Consider the following 24346-nt stretch of genomic DNA (forward strand, 5'->3'; position numbering starts at 1 on the left):
CATGTTCACTATTGTTACATCACTCAGCCCTATCACCAGAGTGGCCAGCTCATTGTCATGTTGATAGCTGTCTTCCAGTTTGGCCAGTTCAGGAGCTTTCAAGCCTTCTGTGTCAATCACCAGGATGAAATCACAGCCCAGCTCCTGAATCAGGTTCTCTCGGACCTTAAGAAGAGTCATGAAGGCCCCTCGTGTACATCGGCCGCTGCTCACAGCAAACTGCAGTCCAAACATGGTGTTGAGGAGGGTGGACTTCCCAGTGCTCTGCACCCCCAGCACAGTTATCACAAACATCTTGGATCGACTTCTCCGTTAGTTATTGAGTTGAGTCAGAACATCTGTTATCCACTGCAGGGGGATGTTGGAAGCATCTCCATCAATCAGCTCTAGAGGAAATCCTTCCAGCATCAGGTCAGCAGCAATGCTGGGGAAATGGGCAAACTGCCTCATGTTTTTAGATAATTTGCCTTCTCTGACCATCGAACGTTCTGCCTCATAAAACTGACCCAGCTCTCTCATGAAATGCTCAACACCCAAGGAGGAAGAAGAGATCAGCTGGTCTACCTCTACTATCTTCTGGACTTCGCCTCCTAACAGCTTGCATTTCTCTTTATACTCAGCCCGTAACTTAGAAAGGTTAGCCCTAGCAATGTGATCCAGGTTGAACTTCATCCATTTTAAGAAGAAGTGCTTTTCTGCTGACTGCGAATGCCTGATGCCATGGATGAAATTTATCAAACCAATACTGAGATCACACTTGTTCTGTTGCTCACGCAGGGCCATCAGTTTGTCTCTCTGTTCAGATCTGTATTTTTCAGAGGGCATCGCCCCTTGCCTTTCCATCCTGCACAGCTCCTTCTCCACTTTTGCCAGGTTTTTCCAAAGATCACCTTGGAGTTTCAGCATTTCCTTTTTGTAAACGGCTATCTCTCTTACATCTCCTGTGATTGATACAGCACAGTTGCGAGCATCCTGACATTCCCTGAAGTCCTCATCCACCTGGATCGTAAGTTCCCGGGCCACAGTAGCCATCTCTTGTATGCTTACTGTCTTCAGAGGAGAGTTGATTATTCTTCCAGTGATAAAGCGTAGCTGTTCTACAAATTCTGCTGTATTGGTTGTGCCATCTTTTGCTAGGATATTTGAGTTACTGAGATTAAGCACTGGGGCCAATTTATTTAAGAAAGTTAAAGTTTCATTGAATTTTCCACCACAAGACTCCAAGATAAAGTAGTATTTAGTTGATGATTCCTTTAGTGATGATAAAAGGGTATATTCTGTTTCACCAATGTGCTCAGCAAATATAAATATTGCCGAGGATATCTCTGATAAAAAACTGAACTGCACCCAGTGTGATTCAACATCGCCATGGAGGTTAGCGACTGCAATGGGCTCTGGGAAAAGGTCCAAGCTCTTCTGCCCTCCTGGGAAATACCAGGCAATCTCTACTAGCCCATCAGCGATTTCCCGAGGTATGTTCCCACATTCCATGTCTCGGTGCAGAAAGAAATCATGGTGCTGCTGGGAAGGACTGAGAAACTCATTCAGGAGTTTGGACTTGGAGAGACTCAAACTTCCCATTCGCACAAAGGAGATAGTTGGCATGGACGTGAGCACCAGACTCTCCTCTCTAAAGCTCCTACTGTCAACCAGGGAATGGGGCCTCCATTTTTTCACAATGTCTCTCATGGCCCAAAGCATCAGGGTACAATGGGAAGTCTCTAAAGGAGGCAGAAGTAAAGGCAAGGCAAACTGGCACATGGACATTTTGGAAAGGATCTCCTGCTGGAGGAAACTGTCAGAACAAAACAGAACAGCACAAAGGACATCAAGGGGGTTCACAGAAACTCTTTCATCCATCCTGACTGTACAGAAAATACTCTCATCAATTCTGTATTCCCCCTCTTCTTTTCTTGTCTGCTGACCATCAGATGTCCCCTTCCTCAGGCTTGTGCTCCTGGCTGTCACGTTCAGAGCCAAGACCTTCCGCAGAAAATGCCACGGCAAATCTTCCATGGCACTAGGGATGCATTCCTTTAGACGCCCTGAACTAATTTCTAGGACTTTTTGCAGGGAGAATTTCTTGCTTTTTTCCTTCTGCAACTTTAGTTTCCTGAGAATATCCTCAAGTGCTTTCCCTCTCTCTGTAAAAGGAGATTATAGAAGTTTTATTATTTTATATCACTACAACCTAGCACTTTGCTGCTGTAGCCTCACTTGATATTTTACTTCCTTGGGTTTTTCTTAACTTTTTACTTACTACCTTTCCACTATGTAAGTCTAGGCAGCCATGCTTCTCTCCTATGCACTTACACCTTTCTACGCTACTTACATGGCATAGTTACCTTTTGTCCACTACTATTATGAAGTGTCAAGGCAAGGGTGGACTGTCATTATGGCCATTCGGCGCTTTCCTGGTGGCCCATCTGCTAGACCAACTGAGAGGCAGGAAGGGTGGTACAATGATCCCAAATTGGCAGAAATGAGCAAGTATGTCTCACCCGATGATAGAACTGAGCAAACTCTAATCCTTAACCATCCATTAAACACAGAAAAATATCAAGAGGCACACAGAACTCAAGTTGTTGAGCTTGGCCAGAAATTAACCAAATTTGGCATTCAGAATATTTGAAATACATTAAAAACATTTACAAATATCTATGGTCGATTTTGTATAAGTTATTTTGCTCCCATGAGCTAATTTTGGAATCTAGAAGTATTACAAGGGAAATGGAAGAAGAAAGGGAAGTGTCACTATCGCCTAGGCTGACAAGCTTTTTAAAACAAGAAAGGATAATGACAGAGGAGCAAATTAGGCTTCTCAAGGTGTAAGCTTTAGACTCTAAGATGTACCATAGATTGCATACTAAGCTGCTTTACACACTGCTTCTTTTGTATAGGATACTCCTGGTTACGTATCTCTTGCGTGGCTAATGTTGCGTGTGACCGCGGCCCAAATTTGGCATTCAGAATATTTGAAATACATTAAAAACATTTACAAATATCTATGGTTGATTTTGTATAAGTTATTTTGCTCCCATGAGCTAATTTTGTAATCTAGAAGTATTACAAGGGAAATGGAAGAAGAAAGGGAAGTGTCACTATCGCCTAGGCTGACAAGCTTTTTAAAACAAGAAAGGATAATGACAGAGGAGCAAATTAGGCTTCTCAAGGTGTAAGCTTTAGACTCTAAGATGTACCATAGATTGCATACTAAGCTGCTTTACACACTGCTTCTTTCGTATAGGATACTCCTGGTTAGGCTAACATTAACTGCTTATCAATCAAACGTAAAACAATTCTTTTTTTCAAATTCGTTGAACTGAAACATCACACTATAAGGGAAGAGAGCACCTGTTTTGGTTACATACATGGCGCAAAGTCTGATCCTACTGAACACCTAGATGCAGAGATCACTCAGGGTTGCACAGTTTGAGAAGGGCTGGGACACAGGAGGTAGTGACTAGCATAGCTTGTGGCCACTGTCACCACTCAGATCTGCCTTGCTGCTGGCCCAGTCCAAAGTAAACTCCAGTGGTACTTTATTCAGTTCTCCAGATGTACAGGAGGCAGTGACAGGCATAGGCTATACCCCCCAATGTGCGGCACCTGGGACCCACTTCGGATGCAATATTAATTAAAATGTTAGGAGGACAAGAGACAAGAAAATACCTGTGGCAGGGTGTTTCTCCTCTTGCTGAACTTCAGCTTTTTGCTCCGGACTTGAACAACCTGGAAACATCAACTCACAATTAACTACCAAGCAGGAAATTCATACTGATTTAGTTGTTTCTGGAAACATACTCTTAAAGGTTTTTTAAAAACAGATTTTAAAATCTTGACTGCACGTATACTGCAGCTAATCCTTTAATGGATAAACCCAAGAGATCCTTAGTTAACAAGGTGGGCAGCCATTTTGGACAGGTCCTTCTTAGTGGTGGCATTTTGCACTTCCTGCAGAGGCTCCCTGGTACCAAATTTCTCTAGCTGTTACCTAGGAAAATACCTTTTTGCTCACCTAGGTCTTCAGATAGTTAAAGGTTGGCGTGGGGAACCTATTTAAGATACAATATTGATGAACTAGTTGTACAGTTCACTTTATTCTCTGCTGGTTTCATGTGGGATTCTGTTGATGTCTTTCAGTGATCATACCTCTGTTTTAAAATGATTTTATGGTGTTACTTTTATCACTGTACAACTGCTGAGTGATTACATAAAAGATATATAAACTAATAACATAAACGTAACAACATACATTTAAAATACTAACACTAACAAGCAAACCTCTATTGCCCATTCACGTGTACTGGACTGTTTTTAAACACAAAACGAGTCGTGCAATGAAAGCCAGCTAAAACCTCCCCCCCAAGCAGCAGACAAGATTCCTACTTGTGACTGAAAGCTCTAACATGATCAGAGCCCTTGGATTTCTAGTCTTAGCATCCTTTAGACCTGTTAACAAGAGCTGTAACATCAGATGATGTCACTGACAGATGAGGGCCCTTTTTTATGCTACAAACATATTCAGTCACGATAACTGCTAAATATAGATGCATTTGTGTTGACATTATTTATAGTCCACCTTTCTCACGGGGAATCAAAGCAAATTACATAGAATGAGACACACAACAAAACAGTGTGGTAGTACTTGGACTGTAGAAATCTGGAACCAATCAGAAATCTGAAAGCAGGACTGAAGCAAAGCATAAGTACTAACATGATGTGTTGCGTGACGCAAAAATTACATAGTAGAATCCGACTTACAGCAACAGGTAGTATAAGCTATACATGGTAGTATAGACCACAGTCCCTAAACTTTCACCCTAGTAGCTTTCTGAGCCGTTCTATACAAGTACAACCCTATCACTTGTGTAGAAAAGCCTTCCTGAATAATTCCATTTTGCATCCTCTGTCACAATGAGAACAAAAGCAATTTATAACCCATAATAATAAAAATAATGAAAACTATATAGTTACAGAACCCCAAGGGCCAGACTCAGTGTGTCAAGGAAATAATTTATTCATATGTCCATCAATATATTAAGAGGGAGGAGATTATATTTTTTTACTGAAAGCAATGTGTACATACCATTTCATTAAACCTCTATTGAAAGGCCAGGGCATTTTTCTCCAGGCCTCTTGATAGCTCTAGATGATGCTGAATGTTCACATGCAAGTTTTTGGTCTGAATATGGGGATAAGTGTTTCACCTGAGTCTCAAGTTCACTGGGACAGAATTCTGACTGCACTCGTAAGTGGCAAAAACCTGGTGTAGACTGTAGTCTTGAGCAATATGAGAATAGTAGTTACTGTTTTGAGAAGGGATATATCAGAACGGAACCACTGTGTAAGCAGGCTTTAACCACTAAATATGAAAATCAAACTTATTACTGAAATCTAGTATTGTTTATTATTCTGTAACAATGAACAACACATGAACACTGTTTCTAATTATAACAATTGTCACACTATTCCACAGCGCAAGACTGCTTCAGTAAGTTACAGTACAAAATTCAACACTGCTCAACCAGTCATCGGTTACAAAAACCAACTGTATATGTACAATTCCCAGCCAACATATTATGTAAGGCTTGATGTTTAAAACACCAAACACCAATCGTTGTAATCATCCCAGCCAACACCAGCTTCAGTACAGAGCTTATTTGAGGCTTTACAGGAAGAGCACCCAATCTCCTCGTTTCGGCGACAGCCTTCTTCAAAAGCCAAGACCTTCTTCAAATTTCTTTCTACTTTATCACAGCACAAAAGGTCGGCACAATCAATCATGTCAAATTTTATCTCACATCAAACACCATGCACAAACTTGCATAGGACACAGACCTCAACACTGTATTGGTGCCTGGTGTTGTCATAGGTTGTTGTCTGGTGTTTTAAACATCAAGCCTTACTTATTATGTTGGCTGGGAATTGTGCATATATAGTTGGTTTTTGTCAAACGATGATTGGTTGAACAGTGTTGAATTCTGTACTTTAACTTACTGAAACCGTCTTGTACTGTGGAATACTGTGACAATTGTTACTATAATTAGAAACTGTCTTTGTGTATTGTTCATTGTTATAGAAAAATACACAATACTAGCTTTCAAGAATGTCTAATTTTTATATTCAGTGGTTAAAGCCGGTTTACACAGTCCTTTCTGATTTGTTCTGCATATACACTGTGTTTTTCATTGTATTAATGTGAAAAGGAATATGACAGTCATGTTAAAGAGGCTTAGGAAGAACATTAAGAGTGACTCACGGTGTACTGAACATTGCAGAACTTGATTTGAACCTGGACATGTAATATCTAAATGTTTCAGGAACTGGCAGCAGGCCATTTCCCCCTTTTTCTGTATCAGAAGAAGCAATTTTCGACTTTTCTTGGAATCCTCCTCAATTCTGTTGAAGGCCTCATATTCTTCCTCTGTGATGACAGATGCAGAGACTAACTCATCTAAAACAAGATCCAAGTCATTCTCAAGGATTGCAACCAATGGTTTTCTTCCCCTGGATATAATCTCATTAGCAGGTATCATCAATTTATTCTCTGAGCTGTGGGGGGGAAAAGATATATTCAAGTCCACATGCAAAGAAAGTTGGGAAAGAAATGTTCAAACAAGCAAATAGATTTGTTTTAAGCATCAGATAAATGAATAATTCACGACCTCCTTTGGACATCAAACCAATGAACCATTCTGTCCGTGCAAGATTTTGTTGTGGGCAGGACTTCCCTTCCAAGGAACCCTCCTTCCCTCTTCACCGCCAGAGCAGTCAAGGGCCTTGGATTACTTCCAACTCTCTGGTTCAAGTACAGTTATCAGGCACAGGCCATCAACCAGCAGCAGATGGAGGAGGCAGGAACTTTGGGGAGGAGGAATGGCATCCGTGTCACAATGACATCACATCCAGGATAACCCAGAAGTGATGTCATCATAGGGTGCCTCTCTTCAGTCAGGGCACACCCTGCAGTACAGTACAAAGCTTAAGAGACTCAGGCAGAATGAATAGAAAAGACAAGCTTATTAACCAAATATAGTAAACAATTGACTAAGAACAGGCATGAAAACAGGGAAGAATTAACCCAGGGTGCATTACACACACAGGACACAACTCCCACACAAAGAAGACAGGTGGAAAATGAAGTTCCCAAATGCAACAGCCTTACTTGATTCGTAAATATCTGATCTCCTTCAGGTCATGCTCACACCCCCACCTTGGGTTGAAGGCCTCATGTTCTTCCTCTATGATGACAGACCCAGAGAATCTCTCCTTATATATAATTGAATAGTGGGTGCCAAAGTTCTAATTCTAAAATGCACTCCCTTAGTGTATGGCTGATGGCACTGCTCCTCAGCATATATCGCCACCAATCAGAAGGCAAAGCCCGGGTCCCGCCCACACCACAACTGCTGCGACAACCTGGTCATTTGCATATGGAAGCTGATTGGACTTCACTCCATTCCACACCTCAAACTCCCCCCCCCCCGCAAGGCAGTTGGAATGTCAGTTGCATATGGAACCTGCTGTATTCTGGTGGTGTGCAGGTCCCAGGTTCATGTTTTAAAAGCAGACTGACACTGTTTGCCCAAAGCCAGAGCACTCTCCCAGAGCCTCTTTCTAGCTCTCGTTGTATTTATTTCCACAACGGGCCTTATTTCTAGTAACTCATATTCCCTTTCCAGCTTCTTCCAAAAGCAACCTCACTGCCATCCAGATTAAGGGAGTGAACACTCATCCCCCCCCCCCTTGCTTGGCTTTATATGCTGTCTATCAAAGGCCTGCCTCCTCATCAGTGACCGGTTCCTATTTTCCCCTCCAATTTAATCAGGCCCGAGCCTGGAGGGAGCCAGGGAAAGGCAGAGCCTGCAGGGAAATTGACAGCAAAGCCCAAATCCTGTGCATGAGGGAAAGGCTGTCTTGAGGCCTATAGGCAGCTCCACTCTTCCGCCTCAGGCCTAGGGTCACTGAGTCAGGCCAATAAGCCATCTAGTGTATTCCACTGATTTTCACCCAAAATAATACAGGAAAGAGATACAGGCAGATTAGATGGGTTTTGTTACTTATGTTGGGTCTTAAAGGGGGGGGGGGGATCCCAAGCCTGAAAAAGTTGGAAGCTACTCTAAATGGCAACCAGAAATGCTCCAAAATCTGAAGCATAGGTCTTTTTTCAGTCCTGTAGTCCAAGATCCTAATTGCAGGTGCCAGGGATTTGGCTGGGGACTTTCAAGAGCCAAGCTCATGCTGTAACTAAGGATGCTGTTCCCATGGCTGGAGTGGGGGATGACAAGCCCCAAACTTACATTGCCCACTGCCACTCCAAGTGGTGGTGGTGGTGGTGGGGAATAGAAAAAGAAACAAAACCCAGTTGGTGGCACAGGTATGATGATGTCACTTCTAGGTTTTACCACAGAGTTCTTAGCAATTCCTAGAGCTACCCCACCATCTCTTCCAGGTTTTCCCCAGAAGTGACATACTTGTGTCCATGATGACCTTCCACCAAGTTCTCACTCCCAACCCTCCCACCAGTTGCCATGCTTGTGATAGCCTTGATCCTGCCTCATTCTGACAGCTTGCAGTCCTTCACAGAATATAATTTTTGACATGTTGCCATATAAAGTATTTGGGGACTATTTTCTTTAAAATATATACATGTCTTGTGTTGCCGAATTGCAGGGCCAAAAAGTAATGACCTTAGAATATTTGCACCTATGCTCAGATTACTGGCCGCTCATCCAATTACACTTCAAAGCTTGAGGGAAATGTTTGCGTTGCCCTCTATAAACTGTCAGCTAGGCCAAGTCACAATAAGAGGATAATATGCCACCAAATGCTCCAGTGAGAATTCATTCCTCCCCTTACTACTCCTTCTCATATTGTTCTTTTAACTCAAAGGTCTTGAACAGATTGAAATCCAGCCTTCTTACAGGCAATCACCACAGTTTGATATTTAGTGACTGCTAAGACAGTTTTTCAGGCCTCATTTACAACAGAAAACGACAACTTTTTGAGATGGGAGATTCATATAAATCTCCCCTTACTTATGCATCTTTCCCTCTCTCCTTCAAATGTTAAAAGCGTGAGTGATACAAGCGACTGTTGCAGCTCCCCTCCCAGACTTGAAAAGAGTTAACACTGTGAAAATAGTGATAGGAAACTTGAGGCCCAAGAGCCGAATCTGGCCTCCAAATCCTTCACGTGTGACTAAATTACCGATCCAAAGACCCACGCACGCGCACACAACCATGCCTCAATCATTTTCTTTTAAATGGAAATAGAAGAAATTGTTCTTCAGCCCCCAGTGTGAACGGCAACAGAGTGCCTGGCAACATTCTTCCTTTTAGACATCTCAAGAGACGAGCCTTACAGGCAAATGACTGTGAGCAGCTGAAGTGCCTAAAAAGGCAGTCCTTGGCAGGGATTATGGCTACCAGCATCCAGCAATCCAGAGACCTGGGGTTCCCCCAAAATTACAGGTCATCTCCAGAGATCAGTTCCCCTGGAGAAAAACGCTGCTTTGGAGCGTGCACTCCATGGTATTGTACCCCACTGAGGTCCCTGTCCTCCCTTGGCTCCATTCCCAAATCTCCAGGAGTTTCCCAGCCTGGATCTGGCAACCTTACTCCCCCCCCTCCCAATCCCCACCAGGGAGGACCTAGAAACCCTGTCAGGGATCAATACTGAACAGGTTTAAGGCTGTTTTCCCTGGATCTCTGCTTGTGAAGGACTGAGTCAGTCAATGGTACCAACACTCCATGCCTCTTACTGTATCTCTGCTGTAAAAAACTTGGCCTGCCGATTTCTCCACATCTGGCTGCTGTTAAAGGCAAGAGAGCTGGCCAGTAAGGGTGTGCAAAGGGGGGGGGAATCAGTATTTTTTGGGTTCTGGTATATTGAACCTGACAAATATCAGTATTTCCTGATATTCCCAAATTCCAATATCAATATGGTATTACGATTCAGGAAATAATTGGGAAACCCAATTTATTCCGCTCTATTAAAGCGTATGAGGATAATTCCCCATAGGCTATAATGGAGAATCAATCCAAGGGTTTTTGGGGCTCAGTGGTTGGTTTTTTTTTTTGAGGCAGAGACACCAGAATTTCAGCGTAGCTTCTGCTGCCTCTCCCCAAAAGAACCACAAAGTTTCAAAAAGACTGGAATAGGGGGTCCAATTCTATGGGCCCCCAAAGGAGGTGCCCCCATACTCCATTGTTTTCAATGGAGGAAAAACAGCATGTAAAGGGATGTAGTCCCTTTAAATTCGAGAGTTCACTTGCTGAGTCAAGTGGTGGCAGCACGGGCCAGCTTCTCCAAGCTGAGCCCAAATAAATGTCGGTATTATCAGCTTTCATTCAGGCTTCGCTATATCGGTAGCCTAATCAGATCAGGGAATCTGATTTGACTGAATAAATACTCGGAAAATGCCAGTAAGGTATTTTTTGGGTATTTATTTGGCTCTGTATAAACTAAATGCATACCCCTACCGGCCAGGTCCTGCTTTCTTTTAATCAGGTTCATTAAAAACCCTGAAGGAGACAGGCCAACAGCTCTGTTGTCACTTGACTGGCACAGTTTTGGGTTTGTTTAATCACTAGAGATTACCCTTGAGGGGAAAGTCCAGGTGAAATGTCTCTTTTCAGGTTCTGCTCTGACTCTGCTGAACAGGATCTTCAGCCGGCGTTGACCCAGGTGTGTTTGTTGTGTGCAGCAGCTTGGCAAAATCCTCTGTTGTTGATAACTGTTTTGTAGCTAGAAATCAAAGACACATTGAACAACTTGGCTAACACAGCTTACAAGACATATTCATGTAAAGAGAATGTGTGGAGCAGGGGTGAGGATTGCGCTTCCTGGCCCCACTGTTTGGTTTCCATACATTCATCAAAATGTACAGACTTTCTACGACCACGCACACATGAGGCTCCTTTATACTGAATCAGACTCTCGGTCCATCAAAGTCAGTCTTGTCAACTCAGACTGGCAGCGGCTCTCCAGGGACTCAGGTAGAGGTCTTTCACTGCTACCTGGTATTTACCTGGAGATGCCACGGATTAAACTGGGGACCTTCTGCATGCCAAGCAGAATGGCACTACCACTGGGCTACAGCCCCTCCTACGGCAAGCTGTGTGCATCCAGGTACACAGTGTGGAAAGGGAACCCATACACAGTCACTTGTAGCCTAAAGGTCACCCAGCCTCCATTTTATTCCAAGAACAACCTTCTGAAGTTAGGTTAGGCTGAGAGAGAGAGAAATGGGTCAAAGATCACCTTGTGACTGAACCTCACGGCTGGAGATTTGAATCCAGCTCTCCCAAGCCCTTTTACACTCTGTCATACAGACTCCACATTAGCTCTAGTGTGCTTGTCATTCAGGCTCTTGTAAAGGAATTCTGAGGAACAAGAAATCAGCTACATGGCTGGAAAGCATGAACTGGACCCCACCCACACTTGCTTGTCAGCAGTCACAGGCTATCTACAAACCTGGTCACTTCCTTTGGCAGGGAAGCAGTGAGGGGGAGCAGTGCTTAATGTGCAAAATCGTCACCTGATAATGCAGCTTGGATTAATGTGCTGCAGAATCTGGTCCTTGAATCCAAGCTGCATTATCAGGTGACGATTTTGCCCATTAAGCACTGCTCCCTCTCACTGCTTCCAACATCATCACTCCCAAAGGAGATGTGTGTGTTTTTTCTTCCACCCCAGATTTCTATGCTAAAAAATCCCTCTCATATATTAAGGAGGTTTGAACCCAGAAATCCTAAATTACACATATGAAAATTAAGGGGGTTTGAAACCAGGAAGCTTAAATTGCTCCCAAATTAAAACCTGGAGAGCACTTTTTCCCAGTTGTTTGTCAAGGTGTTGTAGGGGAGAGTCCTTGGCTCATTGCTACAGCATCTGCTTGGCATACAGAAGGTCCCAGGTTGGATCTCTGGCATCTCCAGCTAAAAGGATCAGGTAGCACAGGGTGTGAAAGACCTCTGCCTGGGACCTTGGAGATCTTATTGCCTGTCTGAGTAGACAATACTGACCTTTGATGGACAAAGGATCTGATTCAGTAAAAGACAGCTGCATGTGCTTGTGTGTGTGTACACGCAGGGCTGAACCTCTACGCCCTGTACTTCTATAAGAATACAATTAGAATTATGATGATATCAAAGTAATCAGGATGGTGAAAGCTACAAGAGCTCTCTAAACTGGGTGAGGGGTCAACAAAGTGGCAAATGAAATTCAGTCTGGGTAAGAGTAAGGTGAAACTGTTAAAAAAAAACCTAACAAGTTCTAAAGGAGTGAGATCAAGATTGAAAGAGATCTTGGGGAATTATAGTGGTTTGAATATGATGCCCTTGTACAGAGCTATGGTGCAGCCTCGTTTGGAAAACAGTGCACAGTTCTGGCTATGGTATCTCAAAAAAGGATATTGCAGAGCTGGAAAAAGTACAGAAGAGGGCAACCAAAATGATTAAGGGGTTGGAGCACCTTTCCTATGCCAGAAGGCAGGACGGTATGGAATGTTACAGAGTAGAAAACAAGACAACTTTATAAACAACAAGTTTATAAAATTCTGCATGGTATGGAGAAAGTGGATAGAGGGAACTTTTTCTCCCTCTCCCATAATATTGGAACTCAAAGGCATGTGAATTTGATGGGCAACAGGTAGAAGACAGACAGAACAAAATGTTTCTTTACTCAGTAAGTAATTAAGTGGTGGGATTCACTGCCAGTGTATGTAATGATGGCCACAAACACAGATGGCTGTAAAAGGGTTGAGAGATGATTGGTCCATCAATAGCTACCAGCCCTGGTGAGTAAAGTGAACCTCCATGTTCAGAGGCAGGAAACCTCTGAAACTCAGTGTTAGGAGGCAGCATCGGGGGAGCGCTTTGGCCTCTATGCCCTGTTTTTGTTGGCCCTTCAGAGCAACTGGTGGTCCATTGTGTGAAATATGATGACTTAAGTAAATGGAACGCCAGTCTGATCCAAAAGAGCTGTTGTTATGTTCTTATATACAGTAGTTCTTTCCCTTATCACTGGGAACACTGTCCCACTTTGGCTTCCTGATTTTTTAAAAAGATTTTTTTATCTCACTCTTCCTATTCCCTAAATAGGGATTTGAACCTGGGACTCTCAAGTCCTAGCCTCACATTCTATTATGCTTCACTAATTTTAGTGTGGTCATTATCCATATTTTTGGCTCTACTTTCTTTCCCTTTGGATACAGGGATGCCTGAAATTTGGGATCTTCCCCCTGGATCTCCAGAAGAATTCAGCTTCCTTGCTCCGTTTTCTTTTCTAGAGGACAAACTCCAGAAGCACAAAACCTCCAGGTTCTCAACATGGCCACCTCTCCCTGGGCACACAGCAGCCACACCTGGTTTCTCCGTCCCATTTGTATCCTCAGTGGCATCCTCATTCTTCACTCCATTTCCCTTGTTGGAGGAGAGGACAACCTCTGGGTTCTCAGCTTCACTTCCCATTCCTGAAGGCCCTGGAACAGCGTCTGGCTTCTCAGCTTCCATTCCTGCCTCTGACGACACAGAAGGATCCAGACTTTCAACTTCACTGCCCCCCGCTGGGGACATGGCTGCACCCAACTTCTCTGTCCCGCTCATCAGCAACACCGCAGCACTTTGGGTTTCAGCTTCATGGCTGAGATCTACAGGACCTGATCAGAATCAAAAGAGAGAAAAGGAGTGAACAATAATCCTGACCCTGAGATCAGGTCTCCACTGTTACCACACTAATTCTATTATGCTCACTGTCCAGATTTTTGGCTCTACTTTTTTCCCCTGTGGAATGTGGATATAGGGATGCCTGAAAATTTGGCTCTTTCCCCCTGGATCTCCAAAATAATTCAGCTTCCTTGCTCCATTTTCTTTTCTAGAGGACAAACTCCAGGAGCACAAAACCTCCAGGTTATCAACATGACCACCTCTCCCTGGGCACACAGCAGCCACACCTGGTTTCTCCGTCCCATTTGTATCCTCAGTGGCATCCTCATTCTTCACCCCCTGGGTGGAGGAGAGGACAACATCTGGGTTCTCAGCGCTGCTTCCTGTTCCTGAAGGCCCTGGAACAGCGTCTGGCTTCTCAACTTCCTTTCCTGCCTCTGAGGACCCAGAAGGATCCGGACTTTCAACTTCATCTCCCCTCTCTGGGATCATGGCTGGACCCAACTTCTCAGCCCCACTCATCAGCAACACCGCAGCACTTTGGATTTCAGCTTCATGCCTGAGATCTACAGAACCTGATAAGAAACAAAAGAAAGAAAAGGAGTGAACAATAATCCAGATCTTGAGAGCCTAAGGTACTTCTTTTCATAATTAACTTAGTACTCACTCAGTGTGAGGTAAGAAAATTCAATCGGTTCAGATTTTCCTGGCCTGGAGATGCAGCGGTTAAATAGGAAAGGCAGCACCTCTTGAAAGGAAGACCTGGGAGCCCTGGGAAGAGAGACCTCCCTTTTTTCCGTAAGAGTTGTAGACAGCATAGGGTGTGTGTGAGGGGGAGAAGCATACGCTGTGACTATAAACAGAAACCTTTTACACAGGAAGCAACACATAAAGTTGATCTGAGAGGATAGAGACCAATTTAGTATATGTAATAAAACACTGATATCTCACCTCTCCCACCATCTCTGGGGGCTTACAAAAGCCAGCCAAGCAGGTATCTCCTTGCTGATTACTAAAGGTGAAACCTAACTTAAACTGATAGGAGTTGGGTACTGCCAATGCATGGTACACTTCAGAAGGATGGAGCCTTCCTGGCACCAGTTGACTTGGGTACAAACCTTGGTTTGAGCTCTCCGTTCTTTCTCTTCTTGCTGGGGACTTGGTTCCACTTTGTTCCCCTGAAGTGTCTTCAGTGTGCAAGTGGAAAGAAATGTCCAGGATCTCCACACCACTTCCTGCCCTGGAGGGCAGAGGAATGTTTGGGCTCTCAGCCCTGCCTGCTGCCTCCGGGGACACAGAAATCTCCACGTTCTCAGCTTGCCCCCCTTCCTGAGGGCCTGCGGCAGCCACACCTGGTCTCTCCACTCCATTTCCGTCCTCAGCGGCATCCAGATTTTGAGCTCCACTTCTGTTTCCTGAGGGCAAAGCCATGCCTGGCTTCTCAACACCCTTTCTTGCCTCTGAGGAGACAGAAGGATCTGGATTCTCATCCATGTTTCTTTCCTGGGGAACCCTGAAGGGTGTGCCAGAATCCAGGTCCTGAGCTGTATTCTCAGCGTTGCCTCCTTTCTCCAAGAACACAGTACCGCTTGAGATGTGAAGTTTATTTCTGGAACTTACAGGACCTGAAAAGAAAAGAAACACAAATCCAGGTCTCTAACATCTTGAATTTCCCTATGAAAAATTCAAGTGCTTCCCCGCTCCCGCCTTTTACTGGAGCTTCCCTACAGACCTTTGTTTCATCACTGGGAATGAAGGCTTGGTACTTCTGGCATTAGTCTCAAGGTGTTAGACCTCAGTGAGGAGCACACTTTTCCCCAGCTTTTGTCCCACTCAGTCCTTCTCTGTGTATCTCACGGCTGCCACCACAGGGTTCTAAAAGGTTTGCAGTCTCCCAGCCAGAAACAGACACCTTTTCAGCCAACATGGAGGTAGGGGGAAATTCTTAAAACCTTGCTTGTTGGAGATGTTCTCCACTAAACAGGTGCTCCCTGCTCCTTCTCTATAGCTTGGTACGTGTGACTGCTCCCAAAGCGTGAGGCTTTTTATGGGTGCAGACACCAAACAAGTCCAAATTCAGGGAAAGACTTCTTTTAAAAATAAAAACATCAAGAGTACTACACTGGATACAGGGAAAAGTACAGTTGAAAAGCTTAGGACTACAACATCTGAGTACAGGAAAATCAAACATGTGTGTGTGGGGGGGTGTATTTCTTCTCCCTCCACTTCTTATTTCTGTGACATTTGAAGAAACAGGCAAATTTGACTTGTTGATCAGACTAAAATAGTCCCAAGTTGCTTTCTTCATTTGGTCAGGCATCTCTCATCAGACCATATACTGAGGTATCTCTGCTTTCTTTGACTGTTGCTTCCAACTTCCTTCTCAAAGCATGTGTGAAGGTGGATGACCGGTCAAAGCAAGAGCAAAACACAAAATGCTGGAGAGTGAATCTTCACTGCCCAGGGTATTAATCAAGAAGTCAACCCTGCAAGGTAGGATGTTTACATGCAGTGTTCCCTCTAAGCTGAGTAAGTGTGAGCTCGCTCACAGTTTTTTAGCCTCCAGCTCACAGATTTTTGTCTTAGCTCAGGAAGGATGGCTCCAGAGCAAACTAATTCATGCAGGAGCCAAATCGCTCGCTCACAACTTTAATGCCAGGAGCTCACAAAGTAGAATTTTTGCTCACAGGACTCCACAGCGTAGAGGAAGCATTGCTTACAAGTGAGTCCCAGAAACAATTATTTTGGTAACTGATGCCAACACAGGCCAAGGTGTTAGATTTAGATTCATGTCCGAAAACCCAAAGAACACCACAGGAATATAATGAATAAGGTTTATTAAAAGAACTGTGCAAGGAATATGTAATCATGAGAACAGTGCAAAGCAAGGGAAGAAACTAATAAAAATCTAAAGAGCCAACCTAAAATACCAAATACGTAAGAACATAGGAAGTGCCCTTGTAGGGATAAGCCTCCTACTCTGGGCACTGAAAACAGCCACTCCAGCAGTCAGGCCGGCCGCACTCCCCTTTTTGTTTTGTGAGAGTGAAAGCTCTACCCTCTACCTCATTCTCCAGGTTCACTCAGGGGTACTCCTATGTTCAAGTCAGTAGTGATTCCAGACACAGCTTGAAACAGAAATCAAATGTATTAACTTACAAGGAGTGTTGCAAAGCATAAACCACTCAGTCACAGGCAAAAAGATATAAATAAACCTCATTAGTATCTAAAATCTGCCTGTCTGAAAACTTTGAATTTCTCTACCTTCAAGCATTTAGTCACCCATCCTACCCATCCAATAGAATACAGGCCCTCTTCATGCCAAAGTGGAAACGGGTCAAGAGTACCTGGCCCTGCACATTAAGAAACTAACTTTTCCAGTAATCAGGGCATTACCCAGCAACTCAATGGCCAATCAGGGCCGACCAGTTAATTAGCACCTGCTATGAGGAGAAAACTAGGGAGGATGGATAAGGCAGTCTCCCAAGGCCGAATCTCCAAGGAACAGGCAACTGCTCTGCAGGTGTTACTAATCAGCAGAGAGAGCACTTCTGGCCAGAATCCCACCAACACTTAAGAGTTCTGAAGGAAGGCTCAGTCACCTCAGTAGAACCTGAAGCCTAAATTATCAAATTCCGTACAGCCCTACTGGATCAGACCAATGGTCCATCTAGTCAAATATCCTGTCTCACACAGTGGCCAACCAGTTTGTCTGGAGGGCATAGAGGCTGTGGCCTTCCCCTGATGTTGCCTCCTGGCTCTGGGATTCAGAGATTTGGTGCCTCTGAATGTGGAGGTTCCCCTCAGTCACAATGGCTAGTAGCCATTGATAGATTTATCCTCCTTGATTTATCTAATCCCCTGTTAAAGCTGTTTATTCCTGTGGCCATCACTACATCCTCTGGCAACCAATTTCACATTTTAAATACTCTCTGTGTAAAGCAGTATTTCCTTTTATCCATCCTGAACCAACTGCCTATGAGCTTCATTGGATGCCCTCAATTTCTAGTATTTCAGGAGAGGGAGGAAAAGTTATCTTTGTCAACTCTCTCCCATCCCATGCGTAATTTTATAAACCTCGGCCTTGTGTCCCTTATTCCTCTCTTTTCTAAATGGAAAAGTCCTAGACTCTTCAGCCTTTCCTCATAGGGAAGGTGCACCAACCCCCTAACCATCTTGGTTGTCCTCCTCTGTACTTTCTCCAGCTCTGCAATGTCCTTTTGAAATACTTGTGTTTCCCCTTCAGTTTCCTTTTTACTATTCCCCTCATTTTTGTAACGTTCCCTCTTCCGAAATCAAATACAGGCTTTGGTCCTCTGACCCAGATGTTACCTGACCAAAGTGAAGGCACAGAGTCCAAACAGAGTTCCAAAAGGCAATTATTCCAGCCACGCAAGGCCTAAGCAAAATGTCAAGAATCAAGAGAGGCTCAAAAGTACAAACTGGTATGAAGGATCTTCCTTTATGCTCAACTGCCTGCAGTTGGCCTGATCCCACTTGGCTTGAACAAGCAGGTGTGCTGCTAAGACATGTGACCACATACCTCCACAGCTGACACATCTTCACAATTAAGCAACCCTCCTCCCATATACCCAGGGTCCCTTGCGCTAATGAGACAGAATGTAAATGCAAAACTCCCTCCTGGTTCCTGGCCTTGAAACTCTTGGCCCCATGATCTCCCTTGCACCTGTGTCTGACTCCCATCTCATCCTTATCTCTCTTGAGATTGCAACTTTTTTGTATCCTCACTGCAGGGCCCTGTCGGCTGGGAGGGAGATGCAAAGGGAAACCCATACGGGTGGACTGGAGAGCCAGCGGTGCAGCACTGGGCAGACGCTCCCACTCTGCTGGACTGTTGCAGACGAGGTTGTTCCGCCATGCTGGAGCCACAATTGGAATGGCTCTGCCCACTTCCCCCGAGCAGTCTCCTGCTCACTTGCACTCAGGGCCGGCTCCAGGTTTTCTTGTAGACTAGGCGAGGCTACCTTCTGGCACCCCCCACGCCCGCCAATTATGGGGTTGCAAACCTCCAGGCAGGGCCTGGAGAGAAGGAAGACTTTCCTCGCACTGAAAAAAATAACCTTTTAATACAGGAATTAGCAGAGAAAGAGCATAGTTATAAATGGCATCGCTTGTTAATTAACTCAAGTCAACACTCTTTTAAAAGTCACATTAAGAAGCTGGCAACTTTTAGTTTCCACGGGAGGAAGAATGAACAGCAAACACCAGAAGGCACGACTCACCAGTTTCCAAATATTCGGAAAGTGGGCGCAAGCTGGGGAAGGCATGCCTCAGGTTTTCTAGACAGTCGAGGAACTGTTCGTGGGCAGCCTCTCCCTTTCTCAGCACCGTGTCGATCAGGTCTTGTATCAACCCCTGTGGATCCTTCATGCGGCTCAAGGAGAAGTACTCGCCCTGGCTGAGGAGCAGGTGGGCATCCACCACGCCCAGGATCACCTCTGGCTCTATTTGGAGGAGAGCTTCGGCCAGCTTCCTCCTGGCCTTCTGTATAATAACAGAAGGTTTTTCAGTGGAAGCCATGGGAGGGGGAGAGCTGAAAAGTTTTGGAAAATGAAAAAAAAACCACTTTAAAAGAGATAGTTTACGAGAGGGGTGCTAAACATTTTGAGCTGTTTAACCATAAAATGAGTGCCGAAGGAGTATGGGAGCAAACCCTCTCTTCCCCTCTGAGGTCTTGTTGGACAAAAGTGTGCCATGTAGAAATCTTTTGAAATCCCACAGTGCGATGGTCCCCAGATGATGCCCGTGGGTATTTATAAATAGGTGGGGCCAGGCAGGGCTTTTGCCTAGCAAGGCTTCTAGTCAGCTTTTTAAAATTTACTTGGCTGTACAGATTTCTTAAAGTGTGGCTTTAGCAGCAGCTGCCCCCATAACTTAAGGATCTTTACTGGTTACTGAAAGTAACCTGCAGCAGCCACTTTGTGGCTGGATCTGCCTCCAGTGGCAGCCGTTTTTGGCACCCAATTTGTGGCTGTGCCCACTATGCGGTGTCAGAATTCCAAAGGTGCCCACAGGCTCAAAAATGATACACAAATCTGTGCCCTGCATGCCCCTGGGGCCGATGGAAGCACACACAGTCCAATGAGTTGGATAAACTGCTTATTGCAATAACAGGAGACGCAGTACGTAGTGCCTAAGCACCCATTTGGCCAAGCTGCGCTCTGCCAAAATCAGGAAGGGCAGAGGGTCTTATACCCAAAATGACATCATACAGGTTTACAATCCATGATAGGAGACATTATTAATTACAGGTACATTGGCATCATATCAGCTGGCATCCTTCCATTGGTATATCCCAATTTGGGGTACAATTACAATTCATCTGCATTGTTTATTTGACCTAGGAACATAAAGGTCTTCATCTAGAGATTTTCAAGGTCCTCTGCATATGTATAGGAGGGAAACTTCGCAGATAAGTGTGAATCATGGCCTAGTGTATGGCTCTTATCAGACTCTCTGGAGCCTGTCAGCACAAAAGGGATGCTGTTTTGGAGGATGCAGAGCCCGTTTCTGTGTTTTTCTAATGTAGGAAGCTGGGCCATAAATCCTCCTCCAGAGATTCAGCAACAAGGGAAGCTGCAATCGACCAAACGGTTTCAGTTTTAGGCACATTCCTTTTCTCCTGCTTTCTGAGTTAGCTAAAGGCCAATTTGTCTCAACAGAGATATTTCTTTTTGTTTTAGGCTCTTATAACTTCTGTATATTTCTGGTCTAATACTGATCTACTAACATGCATCCAGAGTGGTTCTATCATATGAAACTACATTTATTGGCAATATTGGCAAGCATATCTGTAAGACAGCGGATGTGACTTTTAACACTAAAACTCAGATTTGTCCCCGTGTCCCACAAAAAGGTGGGGGACCCCCTGCTATGGAGGATCAACTTAACCATTACAATGGTGGCCATATCTATGCAATCGCTTTCCTTTACACATAAAACGAATGGGGGTCCGATTAAAAGGCGTGCCTGGGGTGGCTCAGGCTGCCACATGTAAACTGGCCCCTCGAGGTGTCTCTTGAACATCACTGTGATCTGCAGGAAATACAAGGTGATGTGATTTACCCTGGAAACGGTGGTCCTGATGCTGCGTCTTCCTGCCCTGCAAAAACCCTTCCTTCTCAAGCAGTCTGAAAACCCAAGACTGCATTAACGACCGATGTTCGTTCAGACAAGCAGGCAAAACCACAGGAACCCAGGGCCAGCCAGAGGCTTGTGGGAGACCAAATGCAGGGCAGGAAGACAAGGGCTGCCCTCCGTCTTTCTGGGGATAAGAATGCCTCTAAGCACGGAAGCAAAGCCCTGCCTTCGCAAATAAGAGGCGCTTCTGAAACAAGAGCCTCCCGTGTAAATGGTCAGTGTCCAGCAACAGGCCTAGATCAAATTGAGTAGTAACCGAGGGCTCCTACCTTTTGCTCCCAGCAAGAAAGAAGAGACTTTTCTGCCCAGGTAATAAACTCTTCTGTGTCCTTTTCCCGCGCGGCCGCAGGCTGCAGACAGCAAGGAAACCGAAACTTAGGGAAACCGAAAGGAAATTCCGGGGGGGCTTCTGTGGTGTGCCCGCCCCCTCCCCCGGACATCAACACACACCAGCGCTTCCTGGAGCTCAGCGTTTTGATCCTTATCTGTAGCTCTTCCCTCCCCTCTTTTAACGGCTGTGTAGTTTTAACAAATAAAAGAGGACCCGTATAAGAAGTACTAGAGGTCCTCCTAGCCCCACAGAGAACAGACGCTCCTTTTCATTGTAGTAGGAGCTGAGTAAGCAGACGTGTGCAGGTTCACACCGTTTTGCTTTGGATCTGGCCTTGGTTGCTGATGGAGCGTAGGTGATAAGGACACTTTCCTCTTGGGAGGAAGCCCCACTGAATAGCATGGGAGTCAGTCTGAGTAGACCCCTCACTGCATTCAGGCTAAGCAGGTATTGAAGGGGTCAGTGCCGCTTGGATGGGGGAGACCCCTATTGCGTAGGGACCTCTTCTGACTTGAACCCTGTCAAGGAGTCCAGAACAAGCAACCAGACTACTTATTTTTTTAAAATATATTTAATAAAGTTTATTGAATTACTGTCAAATAACTCTACTGCATCCAGCACATTATGATCATCTGGAGATTTTCAAGGTCCTCTGCATATGTATAGGAGGGAAACTTCACAGATAAGGTGTGAATCATGGCCCTAGTGTATGGCTCTTATCAGACTCTCTGGAGCCTGTCAGCACAAAAGGGATGCTGTTTTGGAGGATGCAGAGCCCGTTTCTGTGTTTTTCTAATGTAGGAAGCTGGGCCATAAATCCTCCTCCAGAGATTCAGCAACAAGGGAAGCTGCAATCGACCAAACGGTTTCAGTTTTAGGCACATTCCTTTTCTCCTGCTTTCTGAGTTAGCTAAAGGCCAATTTGTCTCAACAGAGATATTTCTTTTTGTTTTAGGCTCTTATAACTTCTGTATATTTCTGGTCTAATACTGATCTACTAACATGCATCCAGAGTGGTTCTATCATATGAAACTACATTTATTGGCAATATTGGCAAGCATATCTGTAAGACAGCGGATGTGACTTTTAACACTAAAACTCAGATTTGTCCCCGTGTCCCACAAAAAGGTGGGGGACCCCCTGCTATGGAGGATCAACTTAACCATTACAATGGTGGCCATATCTATGCAATCGCTTTCCTTTACACATAAAACGAATGGGGGTCCGATTAAAAGGCGTGCCTGGGGTGGCTCAGGCTGCCACATGTAAACTGGCCCCTCGAGGTGTCTCTTGAACATCACTGTGATCTGCAGGAAATACAAGGTGATGTGATTTACCCTGGAAACGGTGGTCCTGATGCTGCGTCTTCCTGCCCTGCAAAAACCCTTCCTTCTCAAGCAGTCTGAAAACCCAAGACTGCATTAACGACCGATGTTCGTTCAGACAAGCAGGCAAAACCACAGGAACCCAGGGCCAGCCAGAGGCTTGTGGGAGACCAAATGCAGGGCAGGAAGACAAGGGCTGCCCTCCGTCTTTCTGGGGATAAGAATGCCTCTAAGCACGGAAGCAAAGCCCTGCCTTCGCAAATAAGAGGCGCCAGCTTCACCTCTAACACCTCTTTCGGCAGCATCCTCTGAGCGCCGCTTCTGAAACAAGAGCCGCCCGTGTAAATGGTCAGTGTCCAGCAACAGGCCTAGATCAAATTGAGTAGTAACCGAGGGCTCCTACCTTTTGCTCCCAGCAAGAAAGAAGAGACTTTTCTGCCCAGGTAATAAACTCTTCTGTGTCCTTTTCCCGCGCGGCCGCAGGCTGCAGACAGCAAGGAAACCGAAACTTAGGGAAACCGAAAGGAAATTCCGGGGGGGCTTCTGTGGTGTGCCCGCCCCCTCCCCCGGACATCAACACACACCAGCGCTTCCTGGAGCTCAGCGTTTTGATCCTTATCTGTAGCTCTTCCCTCCCCTCTTTTAACGGCTGTGTAGTTTTAACAAATAAAAGAGGACCCGTATAAGAAGTACTAGAGGTCCTCCTAGCCCCACAGAGAACAGACGCTCCTTTTCATTGTAGTAGGAGCTGAGTAAGCAGACGTGTGCAGGTTCACACCGTTTTGCTTTGGATCTGGCCTTGGTTGCTGATGGAGCGTAGGTGATAAGGACACTTTCCTCTTGGGAGGAAGCCCCACTGAATAGCATGGGAGTCAGTCTGAGTAGACCCCTCACTGCATTCAGGCTAAGCAGGTATTGAAGGGGTCAGTGCCGCTTGGATGGGGGAGACCCCTATTGCGTAGGGACCTCTTCTGACTTGAACCCTGTCAAGGAGTCCAGAACAAGCAACCAGACTACTTATTTTTTTAAAATATATTTAATAAAGTTTATTGAATTACTGTCAAATAACTCTACTGCATCCAGCACATTATGATCATACAAGAAGAAAATAAGAAAGCTAGCTCAACTGTAACACTTTCCAGGTCTTGCATTAGACACGCAAACCTTAAGTTCCAAAGTCAAAGGCCAACACTCGAGCATTCTATAGGTATTAATCAAACCTATGTTTGGTAATACTTGACACCAATAGTTACATAACAGTACAGAAAAGTTTAAAAAATAAAAAGCACAAAATAGATCTACCTTAAGCATGCATCTATTATACACAGTGTGAAATACTTTCCCATATCTTCCTAACACTCTGAGCCTCCGTTTTTGTATAACCACCAGGTGGGGCCTGGAGATCTACTGGAATCACAACCGATCTCCCAATTGCAGAGATCACTTCCCCATTAGGGTTGCCAGCTCCAGGTTGGGAAATTCCTGGAGATTTGGGGGTGGAGCCTTGGGAAGGTGAGGTTTGGGAGCAAAGCATCCTCAGCAGGGTATAACGCCATAGGGCCCACCCTCCAAAGCAGCCATTTTCTCTAGAGGAACTGGTCTCTCTGTCATCTGGAGAGCAGTTGTAATTCTGGGTGATCCCTAGCCCCCACGTGGAGATTGGCTGCTTTGGTGGGCTGTGGCATTATATCCTTCTGAGGCCCCTCAACTCTTCAACTCCCACTCTCCCCAGACCCCACGCCCCCATTTCCAGGAATTTCCTAACCTGGAGTTGGCAACCCTATTTCCACCCAACAGCCAACCTACCTTTCTCTCCAACACTGTCTTAAGCTTTCCCTCTCCCCTCCCAGCAGCGT

At 45.0% G+C, this 24346-nt stretch overlaps 1 protein-coding gene across 1 annotated transcript in view; it reads right to left on the bottom strand.

Annotated features, from left to right (window-relative positions):
* LOC107119998 overlaps positions 1–19214 on the bottom strand; it is a 21115-nt gene extending 1901 nt beyond the window's left edge. The window contains 4 exon segments of the mRNA XM_015422634.1: positions 2–2144; positions 13373–13666; positions 13961–14248; positions 18917–19214. Coding sequence (XP_015278120.1) covers positions 2–2144; positions 13373–13666; positions 13961–14248; positions 18917–19214 — 3023 coding nt within the window.
* Between the last annotated feature and the right edge of the window lie 5132 nt (positions 19215–24346).

This window comes from Gekko japonicus, unplaced genomic scaffold (genome assembly GCF_001447785.1).
Source record: "Gekko japonicus isolate JY-2015 unplaced genomic scaffold, Gekko_japonicus_V1.1 scaffold1980, whole genome shotgun sequence".
NCBI lineage: Eukaryota > Metazoa > Chordata > Lepidosauria > Squamata > Gekkonidae > Gekko > Gekko japonicus.